The 25,812-nt window shown below is 47.6% G+C and overlaps 1 protein-coding gene across 3 annotated transcripts in view; it reads right to left on the reverse strand.

Moving 5' to 3' along the window:
- Nucleotides 1-25,812, reverse strand: part of LOC149340418 (nephrin-like) — a 620,707-nt gene that overhangs the window by 222,222 nt on the left and 372,673 nt on the right. The window contains exon 1 of one of the 3 annotated variants that reach the window (XM_089549187.1): nucleotides 20,717-21,825. The exons of the other annotated variants lie outside the window; for them this stretch is intronic. Coding sequence (XP_089405313.1) covers nucleotides 20,717-20,813 — 97 coding nt within the window. The 5' untranslated portion in view covers nucleotides 20,814-21,825. Of the gene's footprint in view, nucleotides 1-20,716; nucleotides 21,826-25,812 lie in introns of those variants that run through there. 3 annotated transcript variants of the gene reach the window in all.

Raw genomic sequence — 25,812 nt, forward strand, 5'->3', positions numbered from 1 at the left:
CGGGTTCCTAATGGCGTCACGGATTACCGCGTCCGACGGCGGCGGCCGGATCGCGGCTGACCGGTCAAAGGGAAGATCAGGTCCCGCAGCCGAGGACAGTGCCAGAGCCGCTTGCCGCTCTGGCGCCCGGAGCGCACGGGCCTAATGGACCCGCTGTTTTTCGGGGCAGGCCGGACCCTGTGCTCCCGCTTTCTCGGTCACCCACCCGGCCACCCCTGGCGGCCAACTTCCTCCCGACACCCGCGGTGCGCGACTGTCGTCTTCCTTCGGCCGCCTTCCTCTTGCACTTTCGTCTCGAGTGCGGAACTGCTTTCTTCTTCCGTGGGGGGGCACAGCGTACGGTCGAGTCGCGCTGATAAACGCGATGCGGTCGTACGCACGCCGTTAGCGCCGAGAAACAGCGCTAAAGCGGGCCAGAAAAAGCGGCCCTGCTTCCGGCGGAAGGGTGGATGGGAGAGCAGACCTAGAAGCTGTCCAAAGAGTGGAGAACGAGAGAGGCAGCGCGGGTGAAGGGAGCGTCTGGCTCGGTAGTAGTAGCAATACCCCTTTTGGTGGCGGCAGTAAAAGAATGAAAACAATGCGAGGAAAGGCTCGTTTGGGCTACTCATTCGCGCGACTTGCGGAAGTGAGCATAACAGCTAAGCGAACCGAAAAAGAGGGAGTAAAAGATAGACTTTACATAAAGCGGATCGAGAGTCTGCAAGTAACAATCATACGGCGCGCATGTCCTTTTCCATTTTGTCGTTACGGCGTAACCTCCGTGAGGGAACAGCACCGTTTCTCTCCTCCCTACGACACACATACATGCAGATATTATTAACCTTTTGTCACATACATAATTTGAATCCCTACTCAAGATTTCCTTAAAAATCTTTTCTTTTTTTTTAGTGTGGTAGCGCTACTAGGCGCATTTATCGATTTCGGGCATACGTACAGTCTCTGTCAAAAGTTTAGAGCCCAGGGGGTTCGCTTCTAAGCCTCGTAGTGGGACTCCTGTAACAATCGTGATAGTCCTACCCATTGGAGGAGGCAGGACCAGAAGTATTCTTATCTTCAGCAAATTTGGAGCGCTGGAGATGCATTACGAACCAGACAGTGTGCTTCAGAAGCAAACCCTCTGGGCTCCAAACTTTTGACAAAGGCTGTACTTATGTCCCTGAAGCCTGCGCTGTGGTAGGCTACCCATCTGCCTGCCGGGTTTGAGGGCCTGGGCGAAGAGAACACCTGGATGAAGGCCTTCAAGGTAAATGCCCTCAGGGGATAGACCTTTGGACCAAAGGCTTTCACCTATATTCCGCACTGTGCCATAACAGTCTAACAGTATAAACAGTCTAATATCTATTTTTTCTGATCGACGCTAGCAAGTTCTGTGGCCAAGGGAGCACTGTATTAAAGCTACAGTACCATTATCCTCTGAGGTGCAAATCAGAATTGATCTCAATAGCGCACAAAGACCGGTACCAAAACCGCAAGGAACACGAAAGTAGGTTTTAATGTCAGGCATATAAAATACTGTCTGCTTCAATATAACGTAAGACCAAAACCCATCCCGCATCACCGAGTCAAAACGCCTGGTCCCACTCGGTGCCCGCGCATAGCGCACAGGGCATAGAAAGCCCAGAAAAAACGAATTCCGGACCCACTATTCGCAGCGCGAATAGTTCGGCACGGGCAAGTGCCCCGCGGCGAAAGACCGAACCCTTTGCCAGGAACGACAGTGGCCGGCAGCGGAAAGAGAGAAAAGAGGAGTAAAAAGATAGAAGCGCAGCTTATGCCGGCGTCTCAGGCGGGGGTCCTGGGAGGCGTTATACGGGGACGACGCAATCATTCCTGGGTGTCGTCGGCCGTGTTTCCTGCGGGCATTGATCGGGACCCCCCGCGGCCGGGCAAAGGATCAGCGGACACGAGGCGCCGCTCTGCAGATAGACGCGCCGGGCCTGCGGTCGCCGCTGCCGGGGCCACGAGCCAAGATGCCGCGGCCGTGACAAACGACGGTCGCGTGCTGATGGGAATATAAATGCAGGCCCGGGAACAACTGCCACGCGGCGAGGGACAGCCACGACACCGATCTTCGTACTCCCTTCCGCAGGCGTCTACACTCTGCTGCATACTGTATGCCAGCTCTATATTACGGACCACGTTAAATACAGAGTCCGCGCGCTATCTATCACTCATCGATCGTAGTGTACGCGTGTCTGCCACGAAAGTTTGCTGTTCTTGAAGCAAGACGCTGACGCAAGGGTCAGACACGAAGAAAACGGCACATGAACCAACAGGTCTATAACTTGCTGGCGGCTGGGGCTGTAGTTTGTGACTCGCAACTCGCTCTACCGGGCGCAGAGGAACGTGAGAGTACTGCGATAAAACTCTGAACAATACTTCACGTTTAAGTCGCGCAGTCGTTGAGAAGAAACACCCTGAACGTGAATACAGCAGACCTAGAAACTGGTTACTTACTGATCTTTACAATGGGTGCTTCAGCTAAGATGTTTTGTAATTTTTAAAAAATAGGCTTTCGAAGTTAGATGAGCGCTACTTTCGATATATTATTTTCAGCGGTGCAGCACATTAGAATAAAACTAAGACATCCTAACTAGTAGGCTAGTTAACAAATACTAAATAGTTATTTTTTTACCTACTACTGTTTGTTTTCTGATTAATTGAGAGGCGTGTAGCCCACCGTAAGTAATGTCCATATCAGTTTTTGAAAACTTTGAAAACGCACTAGCCCTCGGCAAAAATACGTGTGCTTTCGAGAAACTTGCAGGCAAAGCAAACCCTTCAGTTCACATAAGGCGTCGAAATAGCCGTAATTTTTTTGTGTCACAGCGCCGGGGCACAAAAAAACTACGGGCACAAAAAAATTTTCAAAAACTGCGTTCTCGAAATTATAAAATTATATTCGCCTCTCAGTAAATAAGAATACCAGCATTAATAATCAAGAAATAAGCTACTAAATTTTAATTAACCAGCTTAGTACTTAGCAAGTCTTAGGTGTGTTCTGATGCGCTACACCGCTGAAAATGCTATATCGAACAAAGCGTTCCTCTAACTCTAAACCTATTCTTAAAAAAATACGGAGCACCTTTGCTGAAACACCTTGTATATGGGTGCCAGGCAAGGATCTTCATGTAGAGGTGCATGTGCTTGTCTAATCCTCAGACACGTGTAGATCAGCACTTGGCTGAGGTTATATGCGCTGTTTCCGGCAGTGTATCGGGCATCAGTATTGACATCAGAATGCGTGATTAGAGCGGAAACATTTGCGCATGCAACTCAAAACCTGTTTCTTTTCATGATTATTTTTTCATTACTTCTAGTATGTGACTGCGCTAACCTGACAAAGACACAGGAAGAAGCGGGAAAAATATACACGTCGGCCGGTTTCTCCTGTGACATGCCTAGTTTTCGTAGTTATATCCTACTCAAGCTGTACAGCAACTAATTTGCAAAAAGCCTTATATCTTCAATTTCCAAGCGTCATACGCACTTCAGTATAGTTGTTCTTTTACATACGCGCTGGAGGTCCTTTATTTATTTATAATCTGAGATATGGCTGCTTCCTAGCGACAATTTGTTTCTCAGTTATTTAAACTGCGCAATTTGTTATCTTGTTCGTGCTATAGAGCCACTGGAGATGCGAGTTGTTCACAACATTTACAAGAATCATTTTCTCGTATTCGTGCAGTTATGTCTAGCTATTTCTCATTTAGACGAAATATGAGCAAGACTGCAGCGTCAGCGTATTTTTATTTCTACAGGTCTTTTGAAAGGCTGTGCGACCAAAGCACTTGCAGGCTAGCGTTCTGTTCCCGGGAGCTTAAATGAGAGGAAGAAAGAGCAGCGTGCTGAGGGATGAAACTGTGTGCAGAGATGACTTTCATTACCCGCGTCCGGTGCCTTTCTCCACTGGCGGCTGTCAGCCACCGTTCCCTTGAAACGTCATCTATACGCTCGCGAATTATCCGCTTCGCTAGAAACGTGCAGGCAGCCGAGCTGGACGTTGTTTTCCATCACACCGCCCGTCGCGTTCGTTCTTCGTCGAAAAGTCCGAGCCACGAACCAGAGCGAAGCCATAGGAAAACGGAAGCAGCGGGAACAAAACTGCGGCTGATGACGTGCTATCAAGTACGATACGGGCCCGACGGAAGCGAAGAAGAGAAAAGAAATGAGAGGAAAAAAGTGAAGTGAAGGAAAGAGAGGAGCGTCGTCAAGAGAAAAAGCGCACCGGCGTACGCCCGGCATAACAATGAAAGTACAGCGGAGTCGCCAGCTAGTAGCGCTCTTGCCTTTATCGCCACGCGACAAAGAACGGCGACGCCGTTCACGCGGGGGAGAAACAACGGGCGAGGAGGAAAGCCAGTCATCCAAGCGGACTCGCATTAAAGCGATTATAATATATGAAGCAGCCGCCGTCGGCTGTTCCGCAGAGCTTCCACCGCACCACCGTCACCACTGCCACCACCACCCTCAACTCCCTTCCCCTCTTAGCTCTTTCCTTTCTCATCCGTCGCGGACTTCGGGGGGTGGTGGTTGAATGCTTTTGTTTCTTCGCTAGTTCGCCGCGCTGTGCCCTTTCGCTCTCCCGTGGAGGCCCGAGTCGGAAGCGCGCGCCGCATTAATCATGATTCCGAGCTGCCATAGCCAGCCAGGGCCATCTCGCCAGGAAAGGGGTTCTTCACCGCATGGCTCGCCGCCGCTGCAGCCGTTTCGCTGCCTTTATATCCCCCTCTCCCTCACCCACGCTCTGGCTTGCTCGCGTGTTTCGCTGCCCGAAGGACCAAATGCTCGCGGCGTGCCATAGCGTCGTCATCCAAAGAAGCTATAGACCAGATTTTTTTACCCTCGCACGCAGGCTGCGGACGCGCGCCTACTCTCGACGCCAGTCGCCATCTGTCGGCGCGCGCGGCCCGAGGGACTGCGGGTCGCGCCGGCGCCGCGCATAGAACGCATGTTTACGTGTTCGCTTCTGCCGATTGTGCTCCATCAGCTAACGTATGAGGGTGTGTGCTGTGCGTCACTACTCACATTTGCCCTCTTCCAGACAGTGCTGCGGTTATCTTGTGCGCAGTTACTCGTTAACGTGACATCCGAGGGTAGTCGACCAGGTAGTGTACGGACTGGAAACCGGAACTTCGAAGCAGATTTCTGCGCTGTCGTGTCGTTTGTTGTCGCCTTTTACGTGCGATATCATCTATGATAATATTATGCATTAGAATGTAGATCTATTGACTTGACTCAGTGGAGTAGTAACTGGATAGGCGAGCTGCAGACTGAAGGTTGTCCCGACGGAGCGCGTGTTTTCGATCACCAGTACGTGTTCAGCATCCTTGCGCTGAGCTTGCTCTTGTTCCCATTCAGAACATTGCATGCACAGGATTGTAAGCACGACCGCTACCGATTTCAGCTGCTTTTTCCGCACACATGTCAGAGGTATCTGGGTGGTAAAGGTTTATCTATAGTATCTTTCTGCTGTTGGTATCTACCTTAGCTTGGTTTGGTTTATTAAGGTTTTACGTTCCAAAGCGACTCAGGCTATGAGGGACGCCGTAGTGAAGGGCTCCGTAAATTTCGACCACCTGGGGTTCTTTAACGTGCACTGACATCGCACAGTACACGCGCCTCTAGAATTTCGCCTCCTTCGAAATTCGGCCGCCGCGGCCGGGATCGAACCCGCGTCTTTTGGGCCAGAGCAGAGAGCCGTAACCACTGAGCCACCGCAGCGGTGCGGTATCTACATTATTCATAGGAAAATATGCGCGATTTCATTACATTTTCCACACTTAGCCAAACGCCTACGCAACGCTCTCACACGCGGCGAGAGCTCCTGAATAACATAACGCGACTTCGGACCTCAGAATTAGTGAAAGCTGGATTAGCTGCTCATATCTATTCAAGCTTTTATAAATTAAGCGAAAGTACGTTTTTATGCACCAGGTTGCATAAACCATGACAAAATTTGTTTTCTGTTTACGCTGCGACTCAGTTGAGCTCACAGCGGTAATTTGTTGATAAACTGGCGCGGCGACAAGAAAGCCGTTTGTGGAAGGGGGGGGGGGGGGGGCTTTATGGGCGGCAGGAAGGAATAAGAGTGCATGGGAATTGGAACTGCATACTAGCCGCACACCTAATTCTTGATATTGAATAAAAAGTTTCTTTGCGGTGGAGCACCAAGACGGAATTCGATATAAGCACGAGCGCGTTCTAAGCGCCGGCACAATTAACCTGAATGTCAAACTAAATGTCATTAAAACGCGTCAATGTTATCGCTTTGATAACGTAAATACTTCCTGCAACACAGCCACGCAGCGGAAGTATGCTCGACAATGTTTTTTTAGCGCCCGAAGCGCGGCTATATGCAGGCGCGGCCGCGGAACTGCCGCAGCCCCGCAGTCCCCAAAGAAACGCCCGCACCGCGGCGCGCCAGTCGGTGCAAAATGGCCGCGCCCAGGAAAGGCTCAAAAATCTAGTCTATAACCTTTCCGGGCCAGCAACGCCGCACAGTACTAGGCAAGCTGAAACGACGACTCGCGGCGCGGCCTCCGATGAACCGTGTCGCCCTTGGAGACCGAAGGACAAGGGACAGAGGGAGAACGAAGGAGCGGGTTGGGCTCGTGCAGCGGGCTTCGACAGTGCACAAAAATTGTGTCATCCGGCTCGACCAGGCGCCCGGATGCGACGGTTGCGCCAGCAGCCATGACCGAAGTCGCAGACCGCTGCAGTATAGTGCGAACTCGCGGACTGGACACAACGTAGCTCACGCGCGGATGGGCACGCAGGAAGCGCTGATCCCACTCGCTCTGTGTAGGGAGAGAGGGGAGGTTGCGAAGTTCGCTGGTCCGGCGAGATTATGCTGCGCAAGCGTCCGGGTATCCTCGTAGCGGGTTGTTGAACCGCGAGGAAACCCGGGCCGCTCCGAGAGATCATGCGGGTTTATAAACGAGCAGTCTGAAAGGCTGATAGAGAGCTTTCTTTTTAAACGAAAACGCGGTGATGTGGTTTATCGAGAGTTAGAATTAAGTTCCGAATGCACCTAGTGCAGTGTCGTCACTACGGGTGAAAGTTACGTAACCTTGAGCAGTTAAAATCAGCATCGCGTCCTGTTTCTCTCTCTGTTAAAGGTCGTTTAGTCATTTTCCACGCAGCCTATCTCCGAAACCGCGTTGTGCGTCTTCGTACCATTCATTTGTAGGCTCAAGAACGTCGCAAGCCGTTGTTTCTCATCGCTAATGAAAAAAAAAAATTGATTCATATACAAGGGCTCTCAAGACTACCACGTTCTGGCACTTCACTAACCCCGCTGCCCATGCGGCAGAAAAACACGAGGCAAGAGAAAAAAAAAACAGGCACTGGGAGCGTAGCGACAGCACTCCGGCTGAAAGATGACTCAGTGCTGCGAAGAGGAGAAATGTTGCGGAGTCAAGTTTCGGCTGCCCTTTCTTTTTCCCCGCTGCCTGTCTAATGCTTCTGTTGCACGGCAGTCTCCACTCCATCGGAGCTTTCGGTCCCCTCTGTGCTCCCACCCTATTTATAAAGAACCATGTGCGTCCCAGTTTTTAAGTTGCGTCGGCTGGGCGCAGTGTAGACAAGAAAAGTTAAAGCCGACCAAATAAACTGAAAACAATCCGAGAGACGGGCCATTTCCGCTATGATGCGAACGCCGTGCGGAGCGTACGGTGGAAGATAAGCGGTTCTCGAATTGCTCAGACGAACGGGGCTAGATGTGTTCGCGTTACGCTATTGGCAATCTCTGCTACTTTATTTTACTAGTGGAATGTTATCATTTAGCAGACTTTCACGCGTTTACGTCTAGCTCAGTTTAGTTCTCAGACTGAGAACTCACTCTTAGAGCCAAAATCAAACCTACTTGTTCCGATTTCTTTAAATAGGTACGCGCTCAGTTTCATTTGATGATGGTCAGCAGGTGCCAAATCACCACTTTTTCTTTCTATTTAAGTCTCCGAAATAAGTTCTCTTGCTCTGATGTAGCGCCCGTGAACCGCGACTGAATTGCACTTATGATGGGGGTGACTCATTTCCAATGCTACCTAGCAATTACAGGAAGAACGTGACAAATGCTTCAGCCTTGCGGATAAGCAGCCGGCTATCGGTGGAGTATAGTCACAGAAAGAGCTATTTAAGAAGGAAGAATGCTAAGCGCTCTGCAAGGTAGGTATGTGTTTATTTATGGTAGGTATGTTTGGCTCATGTTTGGGAATAACACTGAGATGAAAACAGCGGGTGCAACATATTAAAATAACCTCGACATCTAGCGCAACTAGCATTGTTAATCCGAAGCGGCGTTCGCAAATCGTCTACCACCAATGATCGCTTTATTTCTTTTACGCTGTGTTAGAGGTAGAATATTAGGAAGCATTCGAGACCCCTTCAACGCTATAGGGATCTCGGGTTGCCCTTTTTAATGTAATAGATTAAGTGGCCGCTTTGAGTAGTTTATTTGCGATCCTTCCGGTTGGCTAATCAGAAGCGTTCGGGGTGACGCCGGGGTATGGGAACTGATGCCAGATGAAGAGGGTGGAAAGGCCTCATAGTTTAAAAGCGCAGCGCATACTCCAGCCACACTTGCAGCCTAATAGCGGCCTAGCGAATAAGGCGATGAAGTACCAGATGGAGCCATGTTTCATAATTAAACGACGTGCAGCACTCGAAAGGGGCGGAGTAAGTGGCGCAACTCACTCTTTAAGCGCGAACAAACGAAGCGTGTATGAGGTTGGGGGGGGGGGGGGGGGGGGGTGAGACGCCATCGAGGAACGCGCAGAGTGTGATGTTCCCATGCGAGCTGTTACAAGTTTAGAACGGTTGCTCGCGTACATCGCTTCCAGTTGACGGGGCCGAGCAAACTCCCAGAGCCTGTCTCGCAGTGTCTTCATCGTTTTTCTTCTTTTGCAGTTTTTGAGCTGTACATTTTGTCTTTATATCCCTCTTCTCCGCTCCACAGCAACGTTGCAGTTTATGTATGGCTCAAATGTCTTGTCAGTGATGCGATGTATCCTGTCTGCTTTAAGAAACATTATTGCACCCAGGAGAATTGAATTTCATCCACAACTAAAGTTTAGCAGGCTGGTGTTCGCACATGAAGATGTTTGAGTCGCTAAAAACGTGTTTTCAACTGTTGCACTAACACAGTTACATCGGATCTCACCTTGGCAATGCAATGCATCTTCATTTCATTCACATGTATACTTACAGAAACGGGCGCGCTGTCACATTATCTCTCAAAGAGCATTGTTTGCGTTAGAGCGAGTCGCTTTGTGATTCCCACAAGTCACGTTAAACCTTTTAGAACGTACCCAGTATGAACAGCACTCGCAAGAGCCATCCAATACATTCTCTTTGAACTCCTTCTATAGCTCGGCCTAGCACGGTAGTTGTACACAGTACACAGACCGAACAGTTTTACGCAAGCAGAGAAGCGTAATTTTCAAATCCTTCCAAATTCGGAGCATTTAATTCATGGTGTCCTTAATGTTGGTGAAAAGAAGAATTTTCCATGAGAGGTCTTTATAAAATGAGGCTTGTTTATTGCTCCAAAAGGGAGAAAAAGTTAGGTCTAAACTGCTAATCTATCATCAGTTAACTATTCTGTAGTTATCGGTTTCATTTTCTCAATTCTCTTCTTTCACGACCGGCTGGAGGCAATAGGAGAAAATTGCATAAGTTCTGGACACCGCTAGCTTCGTTTAGCAAAGCATTCTCGCACCAAAACAAAAAGAAAGATAAAGGAACATGGAAATTTCTGGATCACCTGAGAAAATACAGGGGTACAGCATGTGACCTACGTGTTTAGCCCACGATTATTCATTTTGAATTTAAATTCCAGGAAGGGCGCAGAGTCCTACCTGACCACAATTCAGTTCAGGACCCATATTTGAAGAAAAAAAATCCCTCTTCAATTCCTCATGCTCTCTATAAATTTTCTTCCTCAATTCCTCATGCCCTTTCTTCACACTTCGGGCGCTCGAGTTCTGCCTCAGAATTGCGTCACACAATTAAGTTCCGTTCAATTAAGCCCCAGCAATCATTCTCCCGTTCATTCGAGCGCATGGTCGAGTTTCAGAAGTCTGCGAGACCAGTGCACATTAAACGTCTGAACGCGTGTGCAACGCGACACCTCTACTCGGCCTGAAAAGCTTCGCTATGTTTGCGTTGACCGCTATTTGCTTGCAGAGTTGAAAGGCGACCGCCGTACTTCTGGTTTCTGGTCTGAATCTGATTTTGTAAACAAGTTTGTCGCTCACGATATTTCGCATGCCTTCAGTAACATTTCCTTTTCACGTGTTCTTTTCAATAGTAAGAAAATTTTCTGCTTACATTGGGAGATTCCCTTTCTTTTTTGCGCTTGCAGCTGCAGTCAAAAAATAATTCTTATTCACTCTTTACATACGCGCAGAAAAAGAAACAGTTTCAATCGCGTAGTAAGTTCCACAGCACTTCGATAGAAAGCGAAAATTCGTTCCTATTACTGTACGCGATTGCGCATTCGCTCGATATCCATTTCTAGCAGTTCAGCAGAATTTTTGATTCTGACCCTCGAGAGAAACAATTCCAAGACACTATCAAAGCTTCGCATTCAGATGAATCACGGGATGGTGGGAGCTTCGAGTACTTCTCCCATATCAGAAAAAAAGAGTAGACGGGCCCGCTTACACAATAAGCATCACCTCAAGTGTCTATCCCGATGCCAGAATGAAAGAAGATGAGAGTCCACCAGGAAGAGGAATCTGGCACCACGATGTGAAACTAAAGCAAGTTATTTCCATCTGAGTCAGTGTGAATCTATTACATGGTTACGAAATCTTCGCGCGCCCGTTTCAGTTCGTTTAGCATCCAATCACTGTTTCATAAATTTTTGTCACGTATCGTAGGCGACCCTAAAAGTAACAGGCGCAAAAAGAACCCACGGAGCGGAAAGTGAGAGATACGCTCAAGCCGAGAAAAAAGTTCAGTATATTTGGTTACGTATCCAGTCGGCCGAAGAGCAGCAAGCTGAACCTCGAGCTCCTCTTCGTTCAAAACAAAACAGAAGAGAAATACGAGAGGCCTGTACTGGATCTTGCTGCTTGCGCACGGCGTCTGCGAATCTGATTTTTCACTCGGATCTGGCTAAGTGGCATAATGAGGCCAAGTTTTTCTCCGTTACAACCCTGGTAAGTTCTGTAGCAATTTTTTTACTGAAAAAGAAAAGCGCTGCATAATGAACACCGAGAACCCGCGAGCGTAGGCATTTTGAGCAGCCTCCGGTTTCTCGCTTGATCGCTGCATTAGCCACGTTGAAGGAAGGAGGAAGCGTATCGAAAAAGTAAAGAAACATTCGCCAGCCGCCCCCGCATTAGACGAAGGAATCAGTATTTTTTCTTCATCTGGAGCGCTTTCCCAAAAAATATACGCGACTCTGGTTTCCAACCGAGGAACTTGCTGAATTGAATTACATTTTTAAGAAATGTTCTTCGTAGTATTCTGTCTAACGTGCACACTTCCTGCTAGTTCCTGTGTAGGCGTGCGTGTCGGGTGTGGTGGATTTCAAGCGCGCACGTATATAAAATAAAAGAGGAAATTAAGAATAACATGATTTTGCTCTGGTTAACCGGATTCACATCCGGTTTGAAGCACAGCACTAGCGTAATAGCTGCTAATTACCGATAAAGTAAGCGGGAAGAGCAGCAGTAGGTATTCCTGCCAGTGTAGCTGCTTTAAGGCCAGACCCGCACGTCATAGGTTACAGTGCAAGTCTTCTGACCGCAGGAAGTTTCGTTATTTCTTCGCTTTGCGTATTTTCTAACGAATAACAGAGAGCAAAAGGCCATTTTGTGTTTTCTTGTCTCCCTTTGTATTGAATTCATTAGGGTAACATGAATTCCATCTCCCATTAAAAGGTGTTGAAGAACACCGGATGCATTGCGATACGTCGCTATATAACATCCGCCTTGAGAGCAACCCGTGTTCGTGTCAAGTGCACGCGGTTTTCAGAATGAAAAGAAAATGCCAAAAGAAGACGAGATAGTTGACTTTTACCAGCAAGTGGAGGGCTGCGAGAATTGATTGCTAGGGCATGCGATGGGATGTACTTAATTAAACAGGCCTCATCATCCTAGGCTCAGTGGACATAAAGGGAAACTGCAGCTGAATGCGTGATAAATAAGATTGTTTCGTAAGCTGACTGCAAGCATCCTTTCGAAGCCGCTGGGCGCGAAGCAGTTGCTGAAATATGCAGTGATTTAGCGCGATAAAGAAAGAGTGATCGAGACTCCCTTACTTCGCAGAAGATACAAAGCGACAAAGAAGCAGCATCATGTTAATTCACATCGGAATTTATTGACGCTTGGCTACTTTTATTTGTCCCGCTATATCGGCGTCGCGCCAAGCATTTATTCAAGCTCGGTCAACGACCAGTTTTCAGTAATAGATGCAGCGAGCTGGGACATTGATACATGTAGATTGCGCACCGTCAATATGATAAAAAAAAACTGAGTGCTCAATTACAAACTTGTTTTTCATGTTAAATTGCAGGCTTGAGGCATTCTCAAACAGTGCATTAACAAACCGTCTCTGGCAGGCAGTGCCCATGCACATTATTTTGCCCAAACGACAGACAACGCTAGGATGCATTCGCTAGGCCTTCCTCTATTGCACTCAGTTCCGTTATTTTCTATTGTTGAGGAGCAGTGGGTGATGTGTCTCTCATTACTGACGAGAAAGACGTTCTCGCTGGAGACAATAACCGCGTTCCTCGTACTTTTGAAGCTCTCTTTCTTTCTCTCTAATTCTTTCTTTTTTTGCTTCATTTCGCCTGTTTATCATCTGGGCCTGTCATCTGTCATGTTCGGCGTAACAGCGCCGCTCGCGCCTTTGACAGATTGGCCCCACTGATTGCGTCTTCCTTTAGCCTAGCCCGGCGTCTCCCTTTTTCTCGTTGGCCTTCATCTCCGAGAGCTCGTCTTTTGTGCCTTCATCCGCGCCCCTCAATCTATTCGCCTTTGTTGCGTATTTTTCTTGAACGGAAAGAAAACAACTACACGCTCCCTTTCGGAACCTTCCCTTAGAGATGCGAAAAGATTTACGAGGCCTCAAGGCGAACGCATCAAAAAATAGCCGACCGCAGACACAAGTTTGTTCAGGGGTCAAACGAGAAGGTCGTTTCTCTGCACAAGGCTCAGCGTATGCACGCAGAATGCATGCTCCAAGTCACGATTCCGATAAGAGGGGTGGAGAATTGTCAATGAAAACAAGGCATAGCCACAGCGAGCATCACTAGTGGAAACCAAACACAGAGCAACATGAATTGAAATAACCTTGAAAATAATCGGTATCCCCGTGCTTTAAGCATGCTATTCATGCGTGGAAAGTATAGTCTTTGTCAAAAGTAACCAGGCTCCGTGGTTTGCTTCTCATTCGTATAACAGAGCCCTCACGGCTTCCTTAAAGATCAGAAAGTTCTTTGAAGGTGAGAACAGGGGTTCTTCTTACCATACAGATATTTAGAGCTCCAGGGCTGGCATAATAGCTTTAATATACGACTGAGAAGAAAAACATGCAGCCTGGTTACTTTTGACAAAGACTGTGAATGTTGCAGACATTTTTTTTTTTTTTCCTGCGCCGCTTGCCGCATAGCAACAAAGACGTAATGAGTGATTGGATTTTGGGTTCATGGAACCAGGTAAACTAAAAGCCGAAATGTCCTGAAACTAAGATGACATACATTTTTTTTTTTTTTCCAACAGAGAAGGAAGACTATAGAGCCGTAGTACATCAGGTCACTGAGACTGGTACATTTTAAACAGAAAGGAGTATAAAGGCAGTAAACTCTCTTCTCCCTTTTATGAAAGGGGGTGCGCCAGTGGACAGCTTAATCCCGTTTTAGTCCCATATAGGCAGACTCGTGTTTAGAGTGTATATATTTCTGCACAAAATGGAACTCACCGCATCACATTAACAGAGTAGTCTTGTTCGGTAGCCTCGCAGTGAATTCCATTGAATTGCTCCGCAGTGTAGAGTAACGTGGTGTAGTGAAGAGCAGTGGAGCCACTTTCTCTGAATTGTAGTATGACGCAGTGCTGTCCACAACACCGCACTGGAATGCATTTTCCAGTTCCGCTCTCAATTCCCCTTGCGTTTGGCGCTCTTTGGCCTGAGATGCCCTTGCACCATTAAAACCCACCATCATCACCATGTTTCGCTCTCAAGTAATTCGTTGCAGCTTACCACCCAGAGTACAGACAAACAGTATCAATACCGCTGAAGTTGCAGAAAGAGAGAAAAATAGAAAAGAACTCAGCATCGCGGGGAATTTTTCACCCTCGGGGCTAACGTCGCTTTGTGGTGCTGTGTCTGTTCCATGACGTCTCCATGCATGTATACACACGGAATAACTCGCGAACTTTGAAATGCTAATCGGCACCCTATGCTAGACATGCATTATTCAAGCAAGCAGATACGCTAGCAGACGACATAGTCCTTCTCACCGAAAGTATTATCCTTCACCGCGCCAGCGTTCTGGTGCTGCTGCGTGCGAATGCGCAAGTGATAGTACATCAAAATGGCGGTTACTACCTCAACATTTTCTTCATTTCTTTTCCTTCACAAAGACATGCAATCATTGGAAAGTTAGCAATGCAGCTTTGAACGAAAAAGTTAAAGCCGCTTTGAACGAAATATGTCATTATGAATGATACTTGTTAGGCAACGTTAGATCGGAGAGATCACATTTTTGCTGGTTTAAAAGGTATGTCTTTTTGTCATAAGCGACGACTAAATCGTGGTTTGTAGCGGTGAAACCAGTATTCCAGACAAATAATCACAAAAATTTCATCACCTCAAAAATTCACAAATTCTCTTATGTTCATGGTTTATGGAGGCTTAACGTCCTGAAGCGACTCAAGCTACGAGGGACGCCGTAGTGAAGGGCTCCGGAAATTTCGACCACCTGGAGTCCGTTAACGTGCACTGACATATCGCATAGTACACGTGCCTCAAGACTTTCCCTAAATCGAAGTTCGACTGCCGTGGACAGGATCGAAAATCCTGTTATGTGTCGCAGAACTATGGGCAATACATTCCCTAATGCTGGCGCCGGTACGGTGCCCCTTACTCAAATTCGGAGCATCCCTTTTTCTGTGTTTTGTTCACTCTGAAGTTTTTGTATTTATCATTATGCTAAGTTCGTAATTCAACTCGAAAACAATCACTGGCGTGCTACTCTGCTACTGCTGCCATCGGAAACCGTTCTTCCCTTCTTTAAGAAAAATGGGCCGTAATCTCAAAGTCGCTATTCAGATTTCTTGTATGTAAGCAGATAGCTAAAGAACCTGCATGCATTCTTTAAAAAAATTCAATGCTTTCTTGGCAAGAGGGGCTGCCACTTGGCGCGTTCTACGTTTGGTTTGAATGAAATATTTGCTGAAAAAATTTTCATGATACGTCCTCACAGGACTCATCACTGCCAGCTTTTGACGTCAGCTCATATATTCATGGCATTCCGATTTACCCGCAAAGCCTCACAGAATAATACGGCTGGGGTACCAAAAGCTTCTATGCCCCTGCTTGACAATCGCGAGAATGAAGTGAAACTCCGGCACAGTTCTCCGAATGCGAGCTTTCTCATTGTCGCTCTGCAAAGTCTTTTAAACCAAACCCTTCTAGCGAGTCAATACATCGTGACGTCAATACAGCTCCGCAGGATATACGGCCGCCGCCGCAGCGAATGAGTGAATCTTTAGCACTGAAAGGCGCCCCCGTCACAACAGGCGTGATTTCAGTCGGGCATGGCGCCAGGGCCGACAAACACTGGGTCGGTCGTAGCTTCCCGCTTTGCGCACCCAGGGAGCCAAAGAGCCGTCCTTTGCCGATGGAAATAAAAAAAGAAATATATAAATAGAGCAGCACACAAATGGGATGCGAACAGGAAGCGCGCATCGCTTGGCGACCGACAAGTGGCTGAAGCAAGCTTAGCAGCCTGCCGCTCCTCCATTGTCGAGAATACAAGCGCGCCGACTCTTATCAAGAGCTGCACGCAAGGGCGCATCCGTTGTGGCGTTAAAATAGCCGAACGATCCCTTTCGTCTACCAAGGCCCAGTTCGGGGGTATGTGTGCGCTGGCGCAATATATTTGTTGCTAGCGCTTGCTTCTTCGGAAATAACTACGAATACTCCAGCTTCCAGCTCATTATGGCTCACGTTCCAGCCAGCCCTGATAAATGGTAAAAAACGAGGGATCGTTAGCCATAACAATAGGTTTCATTTAGAAGGGCCTACACGCGTTTCCGTGGTATGAGCCTAAAACTGCACTCTTAGTGCGGAGAAAATAAAAGGCTCAATCAATACTTGCGAACAGTAGAGCAGGCTTGGAAGTGCAATCTATTTTCTCGCAAACTGAAATCATGACCGGCAGTAGAAAGCTCATCTTGAAATTAAAAAAAGAAAAGAAAGCATGTGATCAAGCAAAGTTTTCCTGGATAGAAATTGTTCGGTGGCTGAGAAAAAGAAATGACGCAGAAGAGGGCCCTTCACCAGAGCTTTTTATGTGAGGGTTAGTGCGCTTCAGAAAGCCGCGCGAAACGATGAAGCCAACGCTGAAACACAATGTCATTACGCGTTCGTTGTTTCACGCGCCAATTCAAAGGGGAACGCAATAATTGCAGGCAGGTATCCTTTCCCACGCACAGAGAACAAAATGCCAACTTCCAGAACAGTGTTCCGCCGAAATAATGTGCCGAGATTTATTTACGTGAATACGTGAAATAGACTATACAGTACGAAGAGCAACGACTGAAGCGTCGTTCGAAATGACTTCGAAGAGCGCGCGTGCTAAAATGACCATCTCTGATGCCCTTAACGGCTTTCTTCAATGACTCAGCTTCCTATGCTTTTGGCTAACCTTTACTTCCCTGTTAAGCCGACAAAGCTTGACCAGGCGATGCTGTCTCCATCGATTGCTCTTAACGAACAGTAAGTGCATAGTGGGGATCAAAGACGCAGAGCATCTAAATCTCTGAGGAACTAGGTAATGCGATGGGCTGAGAGCACTAACTTTCACGTTCCGTGAGTGCTTAAGCGAACGACTGTGCTATCAAGCACCGTAGGTAGGCTAATTTCTATCATGGCTCGGCCTCTAATGTAAAGCGAGGTTGTAAGTGACGGCACGGTCTAGCTTTGCATGCACTTGAAAAGCAGTAGCTTATGATCGCTAAGTGCCAGCATGTGCCTGCAGCCCCTAGAGACGCAAGCGGTGCCTGTAACGCACCGTGAGGCTCAACGGGATAGGCGGTAGGCTCCTATGAGACTGGCGTAGTACATGATTTGATTAATAGCTAAAAGCATTCCCCGTACCATGCCGAAGGAAGGAGATGGCATGTGTAGACAACAATTTCAGTGATGCATTGATGTTGCATCCTCACATTCCTTGCGCTACGGGATGGTTTTTCTTGCTTCGTCTTATAACTCGCCAAGTACTGAACATGGCTACATTCAATGCGCAAAGGACCATCCATTGGACGACCGAACTGATTTAAATTGGGAGAACAAGAGCAACGGCAAGCTCAGAAATGGCGCATGGTAGAAAAGAGAAAAAAAAAACGATACATTAGTAAATTCACAAAACGAACACCATGACACAAAATCGAAGACACAAGGTGTAAGGCCTGGACGTCACATGAGGAAACAATTCTACGAATTTATTGGAGAATCCAGACGAAATGTGAGCAGGGAACAAGGAAAAACATCGCACACGAGAGATAGCTGATTTGGTTTTTACTTGAGCAGTTAAACCCAAAAATTGAACCCACCTACAAAAAAATTATTTTTGCATTCCCCCATATTTTTTGTTTGCAACTGATCACCGCGAAACATAACTGAATACTGTATTTATATATTTGGAGTTACGTTGTGGAACTCGTTTACATTGCATCATGTGCGAAGCTGCAATACCTTTTTTTTTAATATGTTCAACGAACCACTTAGGAAGTAGATCGCTGCACTGGACAATCGCATGATTCACGGCTATTGGGCAGTTCGTTTTGCTACTGAATTCTCATCTGATGAGGTAAGAAGATCGGCTAGCCGATAATGCGAAGAAAGAGAGGGGACAATTTGAACTTCGATCTGGAAATCTTCTTCTTCACACGGAAATGAACCAGACGGTTCTTGGTGGCTTGTAAACTGTAAAGATAAATCTCATGTTCGGAATATCTCGAAGATACTACATTAGGAAACACAATTACGGAATTGTCTGACGACATCAGCATATTATGTCTATTACAAGTAACAAAAAAGAAATACTTTCGACCAATTCTGTCCAGAAGAGCTCTGCCCTGTTTCCAACGCTACGCAACAGTACGTGCATTTTTTGTATGAAACAAGTCTAAGGGGAAAAAACTGAAAATGTCCTCTTTCCTCTGAAGCCTGTTGATCCAGACATCTTGCAGAAGAGCGAACTAAATATAGAAAGAATAATTGAGTACTTTACCCAAAGCTACATGACTAACCAATCCCAGCGAAAGCAAACGTAAACGAAAGCAAACGTAGAGAACTTGCCGCTAAATTCGGAGGTCGTGGGTTCGGACCCAACTGGCTGGTGGGGTTGTTTTTTCTTCTGTTTTATAATCAGTTGTCTTTAATATAACTAACCTGTTAATCTCTCATTCATGAACGTCACAACTTAAAAAAAAAATCCACTATGCTCTATAGTTTCGGTCACTGTTGGCTTCCGTCATGTATGTTAGGCCGCCTACTGTGCACTGACGCCGCACATCTTAAGGCGGCGTCTTGTATTGCGGGATGTGCTGTCCTGTATAAAGCGGGGGAAGGTGTGTTTTTCGCTTCCCTTATGAATACAGGAGCCCTCACAGTTCCCTTCAGGACATTATCTACCAGCGAGGAAAGCAGTGATGTATAAATGAGGCTTCACGCCTTCTTTTAAAGCTTCTCCAGGACTCGGATTCAGACTCCAGATGGTGACAGCAGGAGTTGATTATTGACTGTTATAAGTAGTTGAGTTTAGAGCTGCGTAGAGCAGTCAGGTCACAGGTATGTGCCTGATTTGTGGACCTTATTTAGCATTTAATTGTCGCTACGGTGGAGCAATTGCCGGCAGAGTCCGCAAGGGTAACCCCACCGGCAGCTTTCAACAACCGCAACCTCTTGAGGGATGAAACTCGGGACCTTGGGGTCAGCAGCCGAAGGCCAAAGCCACTGATCCAAGCCCTCAAGGACACTGAAATAACAGATTTGCTGTTCGAAAAACGCCTCCCAATGTATTCTATCAAACCGCGAGTACCCTGCTTTCTTTCAAGTATCCACAAACTGAACAGACGCTGCGAAGCAAGCATGATATTTCCAGCACAGCACACCGCGCTTTGTAAGCGAACGGTATGGAAGCGGAAAGACAAACACTCTACATTTCCGCGCATAAACCGTTGTTGTTATTTCCGTTCCTCACCAGATTGAGCAAACCGAGGAATCCGATGCGGAGGCTATTATTCCGCACCAGGGCAACGCCGATAAAATAACGAGGACGAAGAAAATCCCCAAAAAGGTGGCAGAAACAAATCGGACTCGTTTGCTTGCTTTGCGATCAAGATTCGGCCAAGAAAAACAACCGCAGCTGAGTTTTGTTTTTTCTTTTTTCACAGCGCATCTTAAAAGCGAGCGCGGTGGCCACAAACCAAACACCGGGGGTGGCGAGGGTGTGGCCGATGCGCCGGCGCCGCTCTCTCGGAAGAAGCTGCGTGTTTGTTCCGCGGTGCCAAGAGGCGAAAATGCGAGTACGGTGGCGTCCCGAAATAAACCCGGAGGCATCGCAAACAGTCGTGCCAATGCGCGCGCGCGTTGGGTCAGAAAGGCCTGATAAACGCGCGGGAGCAGAGGCAGCATCGGCAGGAGGGGAGCCCGGCGCAGTTGCGATTTCGATTGGCCAAATCTGGGGGAACGCATTCGCTGTACGCTTTTGTTGTGCGTATTCACAAGCGTGGGTGAGTGTGTGTGTGTATTGTGTGCCCTTCTTTGTCCCAAGACCGGACGAAAGAAGTCGAGGAAACGACTTTCGCGAGGGAGTGTACTCAGCCCGGTGTCAAGTAGTGGGAAAAATGCCGCAGCATGGTGTTTCCTTGAGAATCGGTGCCTAAACGCGGATGCTAGTCGTCGCGTTTTCGTACTTTCGTTGTTGGGTTGTGTTGTATAGTTTATACCTTAAATAAATAAATTTAAGAGGGCTATTAAGTGGGTTACTAAATATCTGAAATGCGCAGGATGATAAGAATCTCAAGAGTTATTCTGGATGTGTAAAACCAGCCTCATTAAGCAAGCGTTTCCGTTATCTCATATGAAAGCAACTTTTCTTTTAGGTGTAACATCTTTCGTCCAGCATAGCCAAACACGGAAAGCGCTGTGTGTCTTCCTCTCGTTTTCTGCTAATGTTTCGTCTCTTTGCCTCACGAAAATTTTATACAATCGTAGAAAGTATTTCAACGCTTTTCTGCGACTAAATAAGTTACTACTGATGATCATCCAGCACAAAGCATTCGCACTCGACAGAAAAGAAGCAAGACTAACGACAAGTAAAAAATGGCAAATGCTGTTCGCCCACACTCGTAACTTCGTGAGCGTGCGACTAGTTTCATATTTTATATTTTCCACCGGCGCGCAATGCCGGGCGCTTTGGGATTGAATTACGGCGACGCTGGGTCCAAGGGCGACCCGGACTCACCACCCGCCCACACGGGACGCGCACTCCACAGGCAGCAGCATCCGACGAGCCAGCCCAGCTGAAGGAGCCAGCGGGTCGCTGCAGCGAAGCTCCGCATCTTGTTCGCGATGCTGGGAACTGGGCTCACAACGCATCCAGCGCAGCCAAGGCACGCACGCACGACACGGCGACTTCGTCGGCAGTGAGGCGGCGACCGCACTTTTTCGAGCGCAGCTAATAGACCGGCGGGAGCGCCCCGCGGGCCTCCAACCTTGGTTCTTTCCCTTTTAAGTGCAAGGACACCTCGCGCACTGTGCGGCTGATGGCGAAATTCCCGGCGTGCAGAGTGATATCCACGGCAGCTGGAGATGCGACGTTCTTTCGGAGTCGATGCACACGGTCACACGGGGTGCAAGTCGCGAGTGCGGCGTCAGCTCTCAATAATAAGTGCACTGTGCTTTGTCGATGAGAGGAAGGACGCAGTGGCTCAGTTAATAGATTTGCTTGCTTGACTCGTCTCTACCAATCAGTGATGAGAGGCTTTGCAGCGTTCCTCCTGGTATATGCTGGATATTTTTGCTTGCTTTTTTTTTCACCTCACCTACCCACGGCTACGTCGAGCGCTGCTCACACTGGTCCCGTCTTTCGAGTGCATTTCTTTGCGGGAATCGCAAAGAACAAACAAAAGGACTGCTTCCACCATCAGACGGATAAAATGAAAAAAAAAAAAAACAATCCGGAAAACTTGATCCGCAGGAAAACGGCCACATGCACAAGTAACGCTGTGATCTCAAAGTCAATCGTCTCAAATGCCCTAGAGACCCTGTGCCTGCCAATCCGGGACAACTTTCAGAGCAACGGTCGTGACTGGCCTGCGATGCGGAAAGCACATCGCGCTTTTGCCAGTTGCAAGCGGTAGGCGCACTCACGCACTCACGCACAGGACACCGCGCACTCACGACACAAGAGCAACGAAACGCTCTCGCGCTCCAGTAGCAGTAGCCAACCGTCGCCGGGACAGGCGCAAACGGAGCGGGCGTCAGCGGCGCGCGGGTCCGGACTCCGAGGAGGGCTTCCCGCGAGCATCGACACAACGGCCGGGATGCGAGGAGTTTGGCTCTTTCGGTCGAGGCGCGGCGGTCGAGACGCGCCTGCAGCCTGCGCGGAACCGTCGCGTGGGGCGCTGCCCGCCCAGGCCGCCACCGGCTCCCGCGGAGGGGCGCCCCAATCGGCGTCCCGGCGACGCCGCCGGGACTGCTGCTACGCCGGCAACGACGGCGATGCGGATCCGGCGACTCCCACGTGTTCGCTCATGGTGGCGCGGTTTTAAACAGCGACCCGTTATCGCTGCTACCGCTCGTCGCTGGAGGAGCGGCGTGACTGCTTGAGGCGCCGACTTGTCTGCGCGGGCGCGATGATCTCTTTAATGGCCATTTGATCTGCTTCTCCCGGAAGCGCATAATAGTTTCGATGCTGCATTCTTAAAATACCGCATAACGCCTGCGCAGGAAAAGGAGTGAGGAGTACCGGCAGTACTAAGTGTGCACGGCGCTGATATCTCTCAAACCGTGTGCCGGTGGTTAGAACGAAAAAGAAACAATATATTTAACAGCTCACGTTAAGAAATGCAGGCAGGTTTTCCATGCTTCAAACAGCAGTACCGCAGAAGTTTTTTGCTAGAAACCTGCGAATATAATTATCATGATAATGAAAGTTCATTGTTATACGGTGCAGAGGCAGTGATGAAGACCGGTGTTTTGTATTCAGATCACGATGAATTTATTACCTTTAACACGCTCCTCTCCCCCTGCACACACACACACACATAAGCAAGCGCACGCATGCACGCAAAAGGTGACCGCCACCGCGGTGGCTCAGTGGTTATGGCGCTCGACTGATGACCCGAAAGACGCGGGTTCGATCCCGGCCGCTGCGGTGGAATTTCTATGGAGGCGAAATTCTAGAGGCCCGTGTACTGTGCGATGTCAGGGCACGTTAAAGAACCCCAGGTGGTCGATATTTCCGGAACCCTTCACTATGGTGTCTCTCATAGCCTGAGTCGCTTTGGGACGTTAAACCCCATAAACGAAATCAAACCAACCACTAAAAGCGACAGTTACTTTAGAATATAACGGTGCCGTCCTTTCGATCTGATTAGCTATTACTAAAGCTTTCCGGCTATGTTCACCGCAGTCTTCTGATCCTTTGAGCTAAATTTCGCAGCCGGGAAGCGTTGTGCTTCAGGGCAAGAAAATTAGTTTTTTTTTTCATTTCGTGGCCTCAGTCGAGGCGATTTCGACAGCAAACCCTGCCAATATGACGTCCCAAGCCGGATGGTCGCCGATATTCGCTCTGCGAAGCACAAAATTCCGAGCTTGTTCTTGGTCATTTCGGTCAAATAATCATCAAAACTGCTAATTTCAGTCCCCAGTTTAGCCAGTAAACGCCCACACTACAGGTTTAGCAACAATGTACCTATGACAGATGGTGGGATACCTGTGAGCCCTTGTCCCGCAGTGGGAGTAGTCGGGCAAATGATGATTCATGACGTCATACCTTGTTAGAAACTTAGCTTCGGTTTGGGCGTTCTGGCTTTGATAGTTCTACTTGGTATTTTCAAAAACGTTCATTTGTGCCGGAGAGAGGGGACTCTGAAAACGTGATAAAAATATCGACTCAAAATGTTCTCAAGACTCCCTGGAATCCCCTTTAACATACAACTAAAACATATATTGTCTATTTTTTGTGCGTCCTTTGCATTTTTACCCCCGTGCAAGCAGTCAAAACGGGGACCACATGGATGCAGGCAAGTTCCTAAAGTACAAAGGCTGCACGCGAAGAGGAAGTAAGGCTTTGAAGGATGGTTCATTAAGCATCATCTGAATCTCCGCCAGAATGGTAAGCTTCATTACCAGCACGTTCATTTACGACATTAGCAAGGAGAATGACTCCACGCCATGTCTGAAACACGAGTAAAAAAAAAAAGGTAATGATAGTGCGTCGACAAGGTTTTATTTTGTGAACATTAAACTCTTCCGTTAATCAACACGCTAAGTTCAGGAGCGTGATCGCTGGTGCGTGACTCAAATGCGTGAAACTAGTCACGTAAGCTTTTCAGTTGCGTTTAAAAAGAAATCCAAAACCAAAGCTTTCCGGCACAGACATAGATTATTCAGCATTTCTAAAGTAATTAGTTATTGAGCATCTTTAAGCTGAATAACTAATGAGCCGTAATACACGAACCCTGATAAGTACTTTTAAGCATTGGCTTTCCCAGCCACGTTTCTCTCAATTCATTATCCATGAAGTCCACTCGAAGGTAAGGTCAAAAAGAAGCGCTCGCTTCGTTCTTGTCAGTCCCTCCACTTAGCAGTTCTCGGGACGTTTGTTTTGGTAAAGTTACTGTGAGTGCTCAGGGAGGGCCAATCATTATTTCAGGCAGGATGACAGAACTTTCCTGGCTTGGGCCGCCCGTTCGTCACGATTTACCGCTCGAGAACTCCTGCAGCTTTTCCTGCAAGTCTTTCCGGATGTTCATCATCGCAGTAATCAGTGCACCACTTTCATCTTTTCTTCGGCTGTCATGTCCAGTCAAAGCAGACGTCGCCTTCACATGAGCGTAAAAACGCCAAGTAGTGGAGGCGGTTTCTGTTCCAACACTGAACCCAAACGTTCACTTTCTCTTTAGCTATACAGGATGCTTTCTTTAACGTTTACAGATTTTTATTTTACTTTTAGAGATACGTCTGTGCGGAGAGTAGAGGTACACTGCATAGCAAGGCGGATATTGTGTCCACGATATGTATCATTAATTAGACGATTAATTAACTAATAAACTTTTTATTTTCAATTTTTAAGTCCAATGTTATATTGCGATATTGAATGCCCTGAACATCGAAGATGAGCCCTGTTAGTAAATTTTTCTAATCGGCAATGCGGTTCCAAATATGAAATGCCAAAAATGCGCGCTTTCAAGCTCGTTGAGTTGGCTTACCCGGATAGAATATTTATAAAATGGCATCGTTCGCTATTTTTTGATCAATAAAATACATGCGCTCTTTGTGTATTAGATGATGCCGAAGAAGTTAAAGTGATTTCGGCGACGATGCCGCGTGCAGTGACGCCATTTTATAAATATACAGTGCGAGAAAGCAAACTCGATGAGCCTTCAAATGCATACTTTTGGCGTTTCGATATTTCGAACAAGGTGGCCGATTAAGAAAATTTTAAAACTGGTATCGATTTCAATGGCGACGGCCTTCAATGTAGCAATATAAAATAAACGGTAAAAATTGGAGGAGACACTTCAGCTTCTTATCAAGTGTATGACGCGATAGCTAATGGGTTAATTTCCATACATGCGGAATTAGACATTCTCTACTTAACATTCAATGATCCTTGGGAGTCCTCGTACCACTCCTGGCGCTGTGGTGCGGCGGTTAAGCGATGCGCAAGTGCATAGCGATGGCCTGCAGGTGCTCCCAACGATGGGCCTTTTGACGTCTGCCACCTGCCGCAGTGTGCAATTCGCTCACAATCTGACGGACAGGTTGTGATGACGTCACAAGGTTACCTGATCTAGGCGGCTCTCCTGCCAGATAGGTCGCTTCTCTGGGCATTTTTCGTGCAGGTTTGCTCGCGGTCAATGACGCCAACGACGGCGCCGGATTTTTTGCGACACGAACTCCTTAATTCTGTCGCGTTAAAATAAAATTGTTTGGTTAAGGTTATTGATAGTCTAATTTGAAGTCTTTCACGTACACATTGTCTGCCTTGCTGTACAGTATTTCTGCACAAACCGAACCGACATATCTCTGGCAGTTTTTAAAATAAAAGTCGGCAGACGTTAAAAAAAAAACACCTGGTATATACTTAGCACTAAAGTGAAACATCTTCCATCTTCATCGGCCAAAGCAAACCGTAGTTAATATTTTACAACTTTTTCAAATGAAAGTATATTGTGTGTAAACATGACGCCCAGTCAAATTCTTGGTGTACACCACGAGGTATGCCCTCAGTTTAAACGAAACAAGGCTCTTAATATTAAGTCGAAAAACTCGGCTGGTATGTTTGGAATACCGCGGCAGACCGCAGTGCAAATGAACAGTTTAGTCCTC

This window comes from Amblyomma mixtum, chromosome 6 (genome assembly GCF_055824585.1).
Source record: "Amblyomma mixtum isolate Tamu chromosome 6, ASM5582458v1, whole genome shotgun sequence".
Classification (NCBI taxonomy): Eukaryota; Metazoa; Arthropoda; class Arachnida; order Ixodida; family Ixodidae; genus Amblyomma; species Amblyomma mixtum.